Genomic DNA, 16,194 nt, shown 5'->3' with positions numbered 1-16,194 from the left:
CTGCAGGAGAATAGTTTCAACATCTACTACGTTCTTCTGAGCTCCAGGATCTCGGACTACATCTACACCATCTACGTCACTCTGTCATCTTCGGCATACCCCTCGCTGCAGGCCACTACCGGATCTGCTTACAGAGGTATTTACCTTTCTGTTGGGAAGACTGTCTGGCGTACTCCGCACTGCGGGTCACTACCGAGTCGTCTCATCTGAGATATCCTTCTGAGTCTACCCTCAGCTCAAGAACTATTCTGACTGTGATATCCGCTCCACGGTTTGCTATTGAACTGCACCTTTTCCGCATTCCCCGCTCCATGGATTATGCTCTTTCTTTCCCTATAATAAAGTCTATTTCTATTTATTTATTATTCATTTATTTTGAACTTTTTTATACCGACCTTCATGTTGAAAGAAAACATATCAAATCGGTGTACATGTAACAACAGAATTGCACAAGGCATTACATAAATCAATGTTGCACAGGGCATTACATAGAACAAGAACAAGAGGATACATAGAACTACATACTGGAATGCCCTTCCGGAGGAAGTGGTGAAGTCTAAAACTGTGAACGACTTCAAAGGGGCGTGGGATAAACACTGTGGATCCATCAAGTCTAGAAGGCGTGAATAAAGTGGAGGAATTCAAACACTGCACGGAGCGGCAGTAGCCACAGCGGCATTCAAACACTGCACGGAGCGGCAGTAGCCACAGAGGCATTCACGGAGCGGGATGCCAGTGGCCAGTAGTTAGTGTTCCATCTTCATGGAGCGGAAGGATGGAGGGCTGCTATTTCCAAAAAAAATAAAAAATAAAACAAAAAAATAAAAACAGGGGTGGGTAAGAGTATGGAGCAAGGGGGTGGCCTGCTTGTTACAGCGGTTGCTACCCCCAATTAAGCTGGATGTCACTTGGATGCAGATTCAAAGCTGCTCTCTAAATTGGGTGGAGGGGAATTAGGACTGGAGGGTACTGGAAGCCAACAGTAACAGGTGGGAGAGAGAAAAAGGGAAATAAAAATGGATAAAGTGCGTAGCTTGCTGGGCAGACTTGATGGGCCATTTGGTCTTCTTCTGCCGTCATTTCTATGTTTCTATATACTACAGCTGTGTCCTCGCTGCAGAGACCACGCCTACCGACGGTGAGGCCCACATGGCTCCTCCCTGTGGGTGGTGACACCTCTCACCTCGGCCCAGGGTTCACCTCCATACCAAAATATAACAAATTTTCAAAATGATTACACATGTAAATGGATTTACATGTGTAAATGGGCTTCTGAAAATTGCTACTTTTACACATGTAACTGCTTTGAAAATTCACTAAATTGTCAAAAGGTTTTATGTGCATAAGAGCTTTTGAAAATTGCTGATATGCTACTTTTATGCACATAACTCCTTTGAAAATTACCTCCTAAATATAAAACTGATGTAATAAATTTGTCAATATTTTTGTTTGTTTTTTCATAAATACTCATTAAAAGTGAAATGCAGAATGAAGAGAGTAAAAAAGGACTCAACCTGCGGCAAAGGTTGTGAAGTTCCAGCTGGTCCCACTACAGGGCTTCTCTGCCAGCTTCCGGTGTGGACCTAGTGGACTTGCTGATTAGGCTGCAGCAACTATATCACAGTATCAAATGTCCACCATTCCTGTGCGCGTTACCCGTTGCTGAGGCCATGAACCTGGTAGAGATGGCCACCCTATAAGCCATTCCCGGCATGCCCCAAAGGATCCAGCAGTAGCAAAACATCTTAGACCATGTCATCAATAAATAAATAAATAAATAATACATTAATTAATTAATATTGGACTGATTGGTGGCTCGGTTAGATGTGCTATTGGTTTCTCTGCCAGCTCCTGCTCCTCCACTGGTTCCACCACATCCGCCACACTTCTAGCTCCTTGTGCAATACTGCAGTTGCCACCTCCACCTCAGCTCCATGGGAAGCTCTCAAGAGTGCCGGAGCTTTCTAAATGTATGCCTCATTCACTTTAATCTCCAGGCGGGCCTTTTTCCCACTGACAAGGCCAAAATGACTTATATCCTATCTCAGCCAGGAGGGTCAGCACTAGCTTGGGCCTCTCCCCTCTGGGAAAGGGATGTTTCCCAACTTGGACCAGTTTGTTCATGAGTTCCATCTGATTTTTGATGAGCTGAAATGCACTGCTGCTGCAGCCTCCGACCTCCGCCAGATTCGCCAGGGCTCTTCCTCAACTGAAGGAATATGTAGTTCGATTCCAAACCATGCCTTCTGAACTACAATGGAGGGAGGGCAGTCTAATCACTATTTTCTGTCAGGGGCTTTCCAAGTCCATTAAAGATGAACTTGCTGGACGCAACCTCTCGTTTACTCTGGAGGGTTTAATTAGCTTGGCCACTCGCTTGGATCTCTGGTTTCGGGAATGGGATAAGGAGAGGATCTAGCTTGTTGCGCCAGAATGAAAGTTACCAGCCTGCCAGCTTTACCTAGCCCCTCGAGATGCAGGGGGTGGCAGCCATCCTATGCCTATTCAACTGGACCACTGCAAGCTCTTGCTGAAGGAGAAACAAAAAAGATGCTTAAATTTGTGCCTCTGCTGTGCAGGATCGGGACATGACACAGCATGCTGCCCCGTTAAGGCAGGAAAATCTAGGATCTAGGGTCATGCTCCCTATATGCAATACCTTGCATTTGACCACATTAAATTTCATCTGCCATTTTGATGCCCAATCTTCCAGTCTTGCAAGGTCCTCCTCTAAGGTATAACGGTCTGCTTGTGATTTAACTACTCTGAATAATTTTGTATCATCCACAAATTTGATAACCTCACTCGTCGTATTCCTTTCCAGATCATTTATATATATATTGAAAAGCACCGGTCCAAATACAGATCCCTGAGGCACTCCACTGTTTACCCTTTTCCACTGAGAAAATTGACCATTTAATCCTACTCTGTTTCCTGTCTTTTAACCAGTTTGTAATCCACGAAAGGACATCGCCTCCTATACCATGACCTTTTAGTTTTCGTAGAAGCCTCTCATGAGGGACTTTGTCAAACGTCTTCTGAAAATCCAAATACACTACATCTACCGGTTCACCTTTATCCACATGTTTATTAACCCCTTCAAAAAAATGAAGTAGATTTGTTAGGTTATGTCTTTCTATATGCTCTACGATTTTGATCTTCAGAACAGTTTCCACTATTTTTCCCGGCACTGAAGTTAGGCTCGCTGGTCTATAGTTACCCGGATCGCCCCTGGAGCCTTTTTATATTTTGGGGTTACAATGGCCACTCTCCAGTCTTCAGGTACAATGGATGATTTTAATGATAGGTTACAAATTTTAACTAATAGATCAGAAATTTCATTATTGAGTTCTTTCAGTACCCTAGGATGCATACCATCCGGTCCAGGTGATTTGCTCTTCTTTAGTTTGTCAATCTGGCCTACTACATCTTCCAGGTTCACAGTGATTTCGTTCAGTTCGTCTGACTCATCACCCCTGAAAACCATCTCCGGAACTGTTATCTCCCCAACATCCTCATTAGTAAACACGGAAGCAAAGAATTCATTTAGTCTTTCTGCAATGGCCTTGTCTTCCCTAAGAGCCCCTTTAACCCCTCGGTCATCTAATGGTCCAACCGACTCCCTCACAGGTTTCTTGCTTTGGATATATTATAAAAAGTTTTTATTATGAGTTTTTGCCTCTATGGCCAGCTTCATTTCAAATTCTCTCTTCGCCTGTCTTATCAATGTTTTACACTTAACTTGACAGTGCTTATGTTTTATCCTATCTTCTTCAGAAGGATCCTTCTTCCAATTTTTGAAGGATGTTTTTTTTTTGGCTAAAATATAGCCTCTTTCACCTCACCTTTTAACCATGCCGGTAATCGTTTTGCCTTCCTTCCATCACCCGCTGTCAACCAGTTTGTAACCCAGGTCAACACCTTGGCACTCCCTCTGTTCACCAGACTCCTATGCGGGACCCTATGGAAGGCTTTGCTGAAATCAGAGTAGATCACCTCGCGCGCGCGCGCTCCTCCTCAATCCAGCAGATTTGTGCGGATTACAAACGACACTCACACAGCTTGTTCCCAATAGCTCCTTTATTGCAAACCAGTATGTAAAGTCCCAATTCGTTACTTCTCTGGGGGATGCTCAGCTATAGCTTTATTCCTTGTCACAGTGGGGTGGGGAGGAAAGCTAGGGGGGGAATCTCTCCAGCACTGGCGCCTGATTGCGGCTCCCAAAAAACCCCTGCCAGTGACCGGCTCCAAAGCGCGCAGCAGTGCAGTGCGGGCCGAAACCGAGCCACTGCCAGCAAGATGGTTACCGTTATTACTGTACCCCCCCGGGTCTAAAACACGGCCTTTTTACTGAGCCTGCCTGAGCGCTGCTGCTATGACAGCTCGAGCCCCCGCCAAGACGGCCCACGGTGGGACTCACCTCCTCCACCGTCTGAAATTCCTCCATCTTCGACCCCCGCTGCTGCCCTCTGCCTACGCGTCCCTACCGAACAATGCGCGCGGAGGCAGAAAACGGTCAGCGGCACGGGAGAATGCGGGCTCGAGCAGGATGGCGGTTACGAGCTATTGGGGGGGGGGGGGGGGGTTGCTGTGATTTCAGTGCGAAGACCAAAATAGACAAGGGATGAGGGCTCATATCGAGCCCGAAATAGTTCCCAATTTCCTTATTCGTTGCAAGGGGGGGAAAAAAAAGACTGTGACTTCGAAGCGCATTCAGCGCTGCGGTGAAAATTCATCAAATCGGGCTCTGGAACCAGGCCCCGGCCGTTAGCCGGCGGTTTCCCTGGTAACGGCTTCCCTGCTCTCCGACCCCCTCCCCGGCACCCGGAAGCGGCGCGGCGGGAGTCCCAGCTCCTCCTATTGGCGCACGGGACGCCACAATGTGGGTTTCAGAAACTCCCACTTACTGAAAGTACTGATAAGAGAATGCAGTCCCTCAGGGGCAATAATGGTGGCAGGAAAGCTGGAAAAAAAATGCGCTTTCAGAGGAATACCTTATATTTACCATTAAGATTGTAACGCACCTTGCCTGCCAGGGGCGGATTGGAGGAAAATACGAGCCCAGGGGATTTTTTTTTTCTTTCAAAAAAAGTGGGGTATCTGATGCATTTATGTACTTTCCCTGCTGCACATGTGTCAGCAGCTCCCAAAAGCATGCCAAGTTAACCCTGGAACCGGGCAAAATCGAGCCAAAATATCTCCAAAATAAACCTCATCTTCCCTAAATAGCTAAGAAGTTAAGCACATTCTGGACCAGGGGTGAGCAGAGCTGCCACCCCCATTTCATCCATGCAAATTAGTTAGGCCCCCTACACATCTGCTTATATTTCGTATAGAGTATTTCCTGGATTCCCGATCTGGCTCTTGAACTACTATATATACCCATGTATAAGTCGAAAAGTTTTACCCGTAAAATCACTGTTGTCTTATCCACATAGTGCCAGTTGTGCAGTGCCATAGTGCCTTTTAAAATCTATCCCATAGCATTTTGAAGGGCCAGTGGGATAGGAAGAGATGTATCAGAAAAATGTGACCTATCTGGTCCAGGATTTAAGCAAAGGTTACAAACCCCTGCCATAAGTATAATAGTGAAGAGGTTCAATTTCGGGACCCCCCCTGAAGTACGAAAGAGCAACTGAACATCTTCCGACTAATCATGCCAGCAGTGAAACGCACAGCCATCTTGAACATACTAATATTTGCAACGCAAATGATACGTAATGCGTAGTGACGCAGTGACATACTAATTTTTAGCGTAACATAACGTAACTCCATTTTGGAATAATACTTTGTATTGTATTAATACGAATGACAATGTAAAATGTCTAACACGTCAATTAAATGACGAAACAATAGTCTGATCTTAAGCTACACCTACTAGAGGACCACGCTAGCTAATGCTTGTTCAGCAATTTGTGAAATGTTTGTTCAGCAAAAACCAGAACGCATGTGTGAAAGATAAGAGTTGTAAAGTGCATAAAAGTTTGCTCCTAAGGGGGCGTGGCATGCAGTTGTACTGAGCCTTTGTCTTAGCTGCATCTTGCTGGCAATAAAAGTCTATCTTTACGGATCAGTTGTCTGGACCTCCTTACTGACTAAAAAGAGACGGTTACATTTGGCGAGCCTCAGCCAGGAGGTGCCGGGGACGCTATTTTAGCCCCCCAGTTGGTCCGGTAGTTTGGTGGCGGAGCGATCCCCCAGACGCACCTGGTGAGTGGCCACCGCTGAGTTCAGCGATCGGGTTTCTGAGGGGACCGTTCCACAGAAATTCTTCTGAGACCTCTGGGCTGGTGATCTGGAAAGAAGGCTTTCGTGACGATCGGAAGAATCCTGCAGGCGAGTATTATGGGAATGATGGAAAAAAAAGAAGAATAGCTAAAAGAGTAGCAAATAACCGGTCCATCCGTGAGGGGACCGAGGGGGCTTTGATCACACCCCAAGCGGTGGTTTGGTAGGAATTGCATTCCGAAAACCACGCGCATAAAAAGAGGAAAAAGAAGTAACGCGTACGATAGTGGGAATAGGTTTCTTGTTGTGTGAAAGAGAGTGAATGGCCTCGCAGTTCTAGGCCGGGCTGACCGCGTCCTAGTCGGGGCGATTGTGACCCTTTTGTGTCTGACGGGTACGGACCCCTTACCTATCCGTCTTCCCTTCCCTCCTTTGTCTGTGAATTCTATCCTAATGGGAGGGGGCTATTCAACTCCACTAAAAGTTATGACAGAACACTATAGTGAAGTGTTCGATAAACGTAAATGTACTAAGCCCGGAATGGTTCAGCGATGCACCCATAGGTGGCCCGGTTTGTGTGTAAATTGGCCTCCGGAAGGAACTTTCAATTTCCAAACGGCCACAAGGGTCTTGAAAATAGTTGAGAAAGAAGAAAATCCGGGTTGCCCTGAGGATAAGCCATACATAACTGCTTGGATTGCAGTTATCGAGAATCCTCCGAAGTGGGCAAAGAAGTTAGTGGAGGGAGCCGCCCTCGTAATGGTGGCGCAAGTAAACAAAATGGGTGACCGGAAGTCCTCAAACCGGAAAAGAAAGGGAAGGGCGGCCATCTTAGGAATAAAGGACCATGCGTCATCTGCGGCGGCCATGTTTGTAGTGCAAGGGAACACACGGACTCAAGAAAAAAAAGTTAAACCCCTGCCGCCTGCAGTACTGCCTGACGCAGAAGATCTTCTGCCGCCACCCTATGCCCCTAGCTGCCCTCAATCGTATAATGCGCCACCAGATCCCCCAGCTCCCGCCGCTGCCCAAGTTGATCATGAAATAATGCCGATTCCCGAAGTACGGCTTGAAGCGGAAGCGGCGGCGGCAAAAGTTGAGGACGGCGGCGAGTCGTCCGTATCCGGCGGCACTCGCAGTAAAACCCAAGCCGCAAGTTTACAACTACCAATTAGAGAAACAACCACCGTAGTTCCCGTGGTCCCTACTGAAGAAAACGAGTATAATACTACGCAAACTATAAAGTTGTTTACTTACATACCTTTCACTTCCAGCGATCTTTTTAACTGGAAACAGCTCGGCCCCTCTTACGCTGATAATCCAGATCAGATGCTAGATTTTTTACGAGGAATTTTTGCAGCCCATAACCCCAACTGGGCTGACATTCGGCACCTCGCCTCCATCCTTTTTACCACCGAAGAACGCCGACAAATACAATTAAACATGGAAGAAGCAGCTCGGCTGGGAGCCGGGTCAGACGGTAATCCAGATGAAGTAGTGAGAGAGCATGCCCCTGTCGCCGATCCCAACTGGGATTTCCAGACGGCTGCAGGGCGAGCCAGCATTGCTGCATACCAAGTCGCCTTTCTCGGAGCTTTAAAGAAAGGAAAGCAGAAAGTCATGAATATGGGAAAGATCCGCGACGTGGTGCAAGGAAAAGACGAAACTCCTGGAATCTTTTTGGAGAGATTGATGGATGCATATCGGCAATACAGTCCGTTCGACCCAGAGGACCCCAAAAGTCAGTCCGTCATAGTAATGAGCTTTGTCGGACAATCCTGTCCCGATATCCGCCGGAAGCTACAGAAATCAGAAGGATTTGAGGGAATGACTATTAGCCACTTAAAAGCCATGGCTGACAGAGTTTATGTAAACCGAGAGCCGGACGGAGACAAGAAAGAAAAGAAAGAAAGTAGAAAGTTAAGAGAAAGTGTTAGTTTGTTAGCTGCAGCGCTGGAAGAAACGAATTTCGGAAACTCGGCTAGGCACTATCAGGGATATCCTGGGCCGAGAGGAAGGGGCAGGTCACCCTCGAGGGGACCGCCCAGAGGACGAGCTAGCAGAGGAGGATCGTTTAGGGGGGGAAGGGTGCCGTTGGGAGCCAATCAATGTGCATTCTGTAGACAAGAAGGACACTGGAAGTCTGAATGCCCAGAGTCCCTGCAAATGAAGCAGGAAGGATATACTCCGTCCAAACCAAAGGAAGCTGAATGGCAGATGACTGTCGGAGAAACCTCTAGCGAAGACAGCAGTGAAGCATGACTAGAGAAGGGAATTCTTCCATTCGATCCCTTAGTAGAAATTAAAGTAGGAACTGAGACATTTAAGGGATTGTTAGATACCGGGGCACAAAGATCAGTCATGACTACCGCTATTACCACACCCACTTCGAAAAACATTTCTATTGTAGGGGCCTCTGGAAAGCCACTTATCGCTCCCTTTCTTCAGAAACGACAAGTCCGGGTGGGAGGACAATTAGTATCTCATCAGTTTCTCTACGTCCCGGGATGCCCAGTTCCCCTCATAGGGAGAGACCTTCTTTGTAAGTTAAGAGCCAACTTACAATTCGAATCGACAGGAGAAATAAGAGCATCCTTCGCTGATAACCCAGTCTCTCTCATCTGTCCACTCCAAGAAGAATGGAGATTACATCTCCCCATAGTCAAACATACCACTACGCACCGATATGGAGAAAACACCGTCCTCAACGAAAAGCGCAGACAGCTAATGGACAGTATACCTAAAGTATGGGCTGAACAAAATCCAGGAGGAATAGCCATCAACGCTACCCCTATTTGGATCGAGATGAAACAGAATGCACAGGTGATAAATCAATCTCAATACCCCATTCCTTATATGGCCAGACAAGGAATTCAGATACACCTGCAAAGATTGTATGATTTGGGCATTCTCCGGCGAATCCGATCTGCTTGGAACACCCCTCTGTTGCCAGTAAAGAAGCCTGGATCAAATGACTATCGACCAGTACAAGACTTAAGAAAAGTGAATAGTCAAGTAGCAGATCTAGTAGCCCTCGTGCCAAATCCGTACTCAATCCTGGCTCAAGTCTCTCCTGCATCAAAGTGGTACAGTGTCATTGATCTCAAAGATGCCTTCTTCTCCGTCCCGGTGGCGGAGGAATGTCAAAAGATTTTTGCTTTCACATGGGAAAATGCAGATACTGGAGTAAAGCAGCAGTACACATGGACTAGGTTGCCTCAAGGGTATAGGCACTCACCTACGCTGTTCGGTGAGCAACTGGCAAACGATTTAAAGATGTATCAAGTAAAGTATGGGCCAGTCATACAATACGTGGATGACCTTCTGTTGTTTCGAGAGACGTACCTCAAATGTGCGGTATCCACTCTTCAGCTGCTAAAGACGTTGTACTCAAAAGGGTATCGTGCAAGTAAAAAGAAAGCGCAAATCTGTGAATTGGAAGTAGAGTATTTAGGCTTCCAAATACGTGGAGGAACCCGATGTCTGGGATTTCTCGCACCAGTTCTATAAGAGATCAACCTGTACCCACTTGTAAGAAAGAGCTCCGGGCGTTCCTGGGAGCTGCAGGATACTGTAGGCTGTGGATTGCTAACTATGCAGTTATTGCTCAACCCCTGTACGACAAGCTGCGGGGTAAAGAGGCAGAATCTCAACCCTTCCAATGGGAAGGAAACGAACTGGCAAGCTTACGACAACTAAAAGAAGCCTTAATTGAACCACCTGCCTTGGGGTTGCCAGATGTGATGAAACCATTCCATCTATTCGTCGACGAGAAAAAAGGCATGGCCATAGGGGTATTGACTCAAACCTTAGGCTCATGGGAACGACCTGTTGCATATCTGTCAAAAGGAATGGACAATGTGTCAAAAGGATGGCCGGGATGCCTCCGAAGCATTGCTGCTGCATGTCTACTGATACCCGAAGCAGTTAAGCTAACATTTGGACAGATTTTACAAGTAACAACTCCTCATACTATCCAAGGACTGCTAGAGACCCATGGGCCAAAATGGATGACAAATTCACGTCTTGTAAAGTACCAAGCGTTATTATGTGAAACTCCAGAGATTCAAATACAGGACAGTAAAAACTTGAATCCTGCAACTCTACTCCCAACCCCCACTCCAGTTTCTCATGAATGTGGGGAAATTATGGCAACAGTACATTCCAGCCGACCTGACTTACGCGACCAACCCTGGCAAGGAGCATGGACTTTATTCACTGATGGAAGCAGCCAGGTTATAAATGGTGTCAGGGTCGCTGGGTATGCTGTAGTCTCCGAAGACGACATTGTTGAAGCTGAACCCCTGCCCCCAGGGACATCAGCGCAAAAAGCTGAACTAATTGCGCTCACAAGGGCTCTGCAGTTGGCAGAAGGAGAAACTGTAAATATTTATACTGATTCAAAATACGCTTTCCTTACAATCCAAGTGCATGGAGCTTTATACAAGGAACGAGGATTCCTAACTGCGGAAGGGAAACAAATAGCTAATGCATCGGAGATACATCAATTGCTAGACTCTGTATGGGCACCAAAGAAGGTAGCTGTCATGCATTGTAAAGCCCATACAGGGAGAACTGATCCCATCGCCAAAGGAAACCAATGGGCAGATAAGACTGCGAAAGAAGCAGCACGTGTGCAATCACCACATACATCAACTCCCACTTGCCCACTTCTACAGTTCACGAATGAAACCCCCATTTATTCAGCGGAAGAAAATGATTGGGCACAAACCGAACAATTTCATCAGCAGGATGGGTGGTGGATTGTACAAGAAGATAGGGTATGGATACCCGACGCCCTGGCATGGACTGTTGTCAGGGAAGCCCATAATAAAACCCATCTCGGCCGAGATGCATTAGCAACACTGTTGGCAAAAACTTACTACATTAATAGACTCTTTCAACTAACTAAATATGCTGTTAATCAATGTGTTACCTGTGCAAGGAACAATCCCAGAAATGGACCTGGTCCAGCCCCTGGACATATATTGCGAGGAACAACTCCGTTTCAAGTTTGCCAAATCGACTTCACCCACATGACTGCTTCAAAAAGATACAAAGCAATGCTGGTAGCTGTCTGTACTTATACCGGATGGATCGAAGCCATACCCACTCGAACTGAGACTGCCAAGGAAGTAGTAACATTGCTTCTCCACAAAATTTTACCACGATACGGATTACCTCGACAGATAAATTCAGATAATGGACCAGCCTTCACCAGTGAAGTCACGCGACGTCTAAGTCAAATTCTGGGCATCCAATGGCACCTGCACTGCGCCTGGAGACCTCAAAGTAGTGGAGCAGTTGAACGAGCTAACAGGACACTAAAAAATCAGCTCGCTAAATTGTGTCAGGAAACAGACTAAATGGCCAGACATCCTGCCATTAGCTCTACTACACGTCCGATGTACCCCACGGAAGTCGGGGTTAACTCCGTATGAAATGATGTACGCAAGGCCTCCACCTCTTCCATCTTTTCCTGAATCGCTGCAAATACAAGGGGAAATGTCTCTCAGTAACCAACTCAAAGGACTATATAACACAGTTATTGCGATTCAAAAATACACCTGTGACACTGAACCATTGGTCCTGCTAAACCCGATTCATCCATACCAGATAGGAAATTCGGTGTGGATAAAAGACTGGGATGAGTCTGATTCCCTCCAGCCCCGATGGAAAGGGCCGTACACTGTATTGCTAACTACTCCAACAGCTGTCAAAGTTTTTGGATGTTCTTCATGGATTCATTGGACACGTCTCAAACCAGCTTCAGCCAACTGGCAGGTTTCCAGGATTGGAGACCACAAATTAAGATTCACCCAAGGCAGGCCCAGTGCTAGTCCTGAGTAAAAAAGTATCAGTAACTACAACTGAATATTAATGTGTCCATTTCTTTCCTTCCTTTCAGAATCCATTACTTATGAATGCAACCATCTACGTCATAAAGCAATGTCACAGATTCCGACTTCCAAGATCTACGTTGCATCCATCTTCTGCATTCACTTAATATTCTTCTGTAACCCGACTACCTCTGTTTTCCTGTCCTTGAGCAAGAATTGCACTGAATGTATCAAGCTAATTCGTACTACCACTCAAACTGGATTTCAAGTTGTCTCAACAATCATCCACCAATCTCAACCACCAACTTCCTGTGCCACACTACCTGCTTGCGCCCTGAATACTACTCAAGGCTATCAGTCCTTCCATCGATGTTTAGAAACTGGCAAAGTCATATGTCATACCCCAACCACTCCTAAGTACTACAACATCACCCTCACTGTAGGTCTACCAAAGAGCTACACATCAAGTATTGTCCCAGAAGGAAAAGGCATCTTGTACTACATCAACTCCACTAAGGTTCTTATGGGAAGTGAAACGATTGTCACAATAACGTTCGATGCCTGCGAAGCCATTGATAAACACCCAAATGCACTTCACTGTGGGTCTCAAGCCTGGAGAAATTCCTATGTCTACAATCACAAATACCTCTGCCCATACAACCGGGTAGCTAATCCATCCAGATGGCTGCCATGCGGAGGGGACCTGACATTGTCAGGATGGGCTCTAGTTTGTGATTACACCGGTGGAGGTTACCATGGCTGCCACGGGATAGGACGATTAACTGCAGTAAATGGTAATACAGTATCGATACAATGGCCTCTAAGAAGCGAAGGAATCCCTTGGCAAGATACTTGGGGATTTGGTATCGACGGAACTGGAAAAGACCCCATGACCTACATTACCATCACTCAGCGAAAAGACAAACCTCGTCCAATTATTCACCAGACTACTGTGGTGGGTTATCAATCCTTCTTCGATGAAATATCTCATGCCACTGAGGGATTAAAGAAACATACAATTTCTCAACAAGTAAAAAACCTGTTTGTCAATTTGGCGGAAAACATAGCTCTCTCTCTCGAAGTCAAGAACTGTTTTGTATGTGGAGGAACAGATACAGGAGAGCAATGGCCATGGGAAGCCAAGGAAACCTTCCAATCCGATCTTAACACCTTGAATACCACTGTAACCTATAACCGTAAATCTCATCCATATGAGTGGGCACTACAGACTGATGTTATTGGCAGACTATGTATCTCTCGACAACATTCACGCATCTATACCGTGCCTGTTGGAAATTCTCCATGCACAGGAGTTCTTACTGCCAACCTTACCACCCAGACATGGTGGCAGACTGAAAATTCTACCATGCCAACTCCCATCTGGACTGACTCGACTTTGAACAAGACATGGACAGCTGCAGGTGTTGCTACTACCGTTTTCAATGCTCCAGATGGTTATTATTATGTATGTGGACGAAGAGCTTATGAACAGTTACCAACAAACTGGTATGGAACTTGCTTCTTGGCTACAATTCGGCCAAGCTTCTTCCTACTTCCCATTACTGCTGGAGAAACCTTAGGAGTTCCAGTATACAGTCCCATGAGACCCAACAAACGTCGCAGCACTCCTAAAGTATCCATAGGAGATTGGAAAGATCAAGAGTGGCCTCCTGAACGAATTGTACAATACTATGGTCCGGCCACCTGGGCTGAGGATGGTTCTTATGGATATAGAACACCTATCTATATGCTCAATCGAATTATAAGACTCCAAGCAGTACTGGAACTCCTGACAAATGATTCTGCCTTGGCTCTCAACATCTTAGCCAAGCAAAACACTAAAATTCTAACAGCTGTCTACCAAAACCGATTGGCTTTAGACTACCTCCTAGCCCAGGAAGGTGGTGTATGTGGCAAATTTAATCTTTCTAACTGTTGTTTACAGGTAGATGACAAGAGTAAAATCATTGAGGAGATCACTGATCGAATGATTCGCCTGGCCCATGTACCAGTGCAGACGTGGACTGGAATCCTTGACTGGACAGGGTCTTTGCCCAACTGGCTCACTTCCATTCCTGGCCTTAAAGAACTCCTCTTTCCTCTGATACTTCTTGTTTTTACATGCATTCTGTTTCCTATTTGTCTCCCTCTTATTTTTAGGCATCTCCGATCCATGATTGAACATATTGCTGATCGGCGAGCAGCTGCTCACGTCATGATGATTAATAAGTATGTGTCTGTCTCCACATTTCCTTCATCTGATTCTTCTGACTACGACACTACCAATGATTCAGATACTGATTCTGATAAAGAGTACTTAACTACTAACTTATAAGTCTGAAAAACTCTAACCACTAAGCATTGCCATAATGGAGCCAACGTGTTGTTGGGGTAAGTCGGGCTACAAAGGGGGGTGACACCAATATGGTCCACCCGTCTCAAACCCGTGAAGAAACCAACGACCTAACAACATATTAGGGCTCACATTCAATGTCACTGGTATTAACTCTCATTGTCGTTTCAGTTCCTCTTCAGATATAAAGTGATACTTCTGCCTTCTCTTCAAAGTTGAAGTATCAAAGGGGGGAATGAAGAGGTTCAATTTCGGGACCCCCCCTGAAGTACGAAAGAGCAACTGAACATCTTCCGACTAATCATGCCAGCAGTGAAACGCACAGCCATCTTGAACATACTAATATTTGCAACGCAAATGATACGTAATGCGTAGTGACGCAGTGACATACTAATTTTTAGCGTAACATAACGTAACTCCATTTTGGAATAATACTTTGTATTGTATTAATACGAATGACAATGTAAAATGTCTAACACGTCAATTAAATGACGAAACAATAGTCTGATCTTAAGCTACACCTACTAGAGGACCACGCTAGCTAATGCTTGTTCAGCAATTTGTGAAATGTTTGTTCAGCAAAAACCAGAACGCATGTGTGAAAGATAAGAGTTGTAAAGTGCATAAAAGTTTGCTCCTAAGGGGGCGTGGCATGCAGTTGTACTGAGCCTTTGTCTTAGCTGCATCTTGCTGGCAATAAAAGTCTATCTTTACGGATCAGTTGTCTGGACCTCCTTACTGACTAAAAAGAGACGGTTACAATAGAAGAGGTAAAAGTTTAAAGCACATCAAAAAGGGAGGTAATAAATTCCTCCACGCTATTATTGGGGGCCATACACATTGCAGTTCCGCAGGTACATCCTGCATACAGAGCCTGTCTTGTTAATGTTTCAAATTCAGTTTTTTTCTGCATGTTGCTGTTGCATTTGACCGGTAGTGGGCCCAAGCTGTGACCGGCTGCTCTTTCCTTTTGCCTCAGGCCACAGGAGGGCCACCGACACCGCAACAAGCCCCCAAGAGAAGACGCGGCAAGCCGCCGCAGAGGCCCACAGGCTGGATAACACCATGCTAAGGATGCCGCTCAGCTGAATGGGGCGTCCCTAGGCGCGGGCACATGACTCAATCCTATTTAAAGGGCTCACGATAGGAAAACCACTGCGGCGCCCACTGATTGATATAGGCTTTCCATTATTTAAGGCCGGCTCAGACTGGCCTCAGATGTCTTGGCAATAGATTGAACTCTCCTGAGTAGCTGATTGCCTCGCTGTTCCTAGTTCCTGATCCTGCTTCTTTTACAGTCTTTGTGTTCCTGATTTCCTGATCCTGCTTCTTTTACAGTCTTTGTGTTCCTGATTTCCTGATCCTGCTTCTTTTACAGTCTTTGTGTTCCTGATTCCTTCCTGGGACTTCAGATTTCCTGCATTGCTGTCTTGTACCTCGTCCTTTCTCCATGTCTTCTTGCTGTTCTGCCTTGCCCCCTTTCGCTTGCATTGACTTTTCTACGTGACCGCAAACTGCTTCTCGGCCACGTTGCCTTCTGCCTGCGTTTTGACTTCTGCTTGCTCGTTTTGCCATACCCTGCCTGCCCCTGTCCTCGGCCTGCGCTTATCTCTGCTGTCAGCTGCCTGTCTTGACCTCTACTTGGACTAACTTTGCTTTCTGCCTGCTGGATGACCTTGCCAGGCTTTTTAGCTCTGGTATGCAAGTCTACACAAGGAGATGTGATACTAGCATTAGCTCTGTAATCTGATAAGCACCGGATGTCGAGTATGC

At 46.0% G+C, this 16,194-nt stretch overlaps 2 protein-coding genes across 2 annotated transcripts in view; one reads left to right on the top strand and one right to left on the bottom strand.

The window, feature by feature from the left end:
• LOC115088407 (dynein light chain Tctex-type 1-like) overlaps positions 1–4,565 on the bottom strand; it is a 51,385-nt gene extending 46,820 nt beyond the window's left edge. Inside the window, exon 1 of the mRNA XM_029596643.1 lies at positions 4,421–4,565. Within this exon, the coding sequence (XP_029452503.1) occupies positions 4,421–4,447 (27 nt within the window). The 5' untranslated portion in view covers positions 4,448–4,565. The remainder of the gene's footprint in view (positions 1–4,420) is intronic.
• Positions 4,566–8,333: 3,768 nt separating this feature from the next.
• LOC115088671 lies at positions 8,334–15,510 on the top strand. The gene is given in 3 exon segments (XM_029596929.1): positions 8,334–9,715; positions 9,718–11,178; positions 15,401–15,510. Coding segments are annotated over 3 exon segments (2,697 nt in total). The 5' UTR covers positions 8,334–8,589.
• The last annotated feature ends 684 nt before the right edge of the window (positions 15,511–16,194 follow it).

Source organism: Rhinatrema bivittatum, chromosome 3 (genome assembly GCF_901001135.1).
Source record: "Rhinatrema bivittatum chromosome 3, aRhiBiv1.1, whole genome shotgun sequence".
NCBI lineage: Eukaryota > Metazoa > Chordata > Amphibia > Gymnophiona > Rhinatrematidae > Rhinatrema > Rhinatrema bivittatum.
This window is presented reverse-complemented; position numbering and strand designations above follow the sequence as displayed.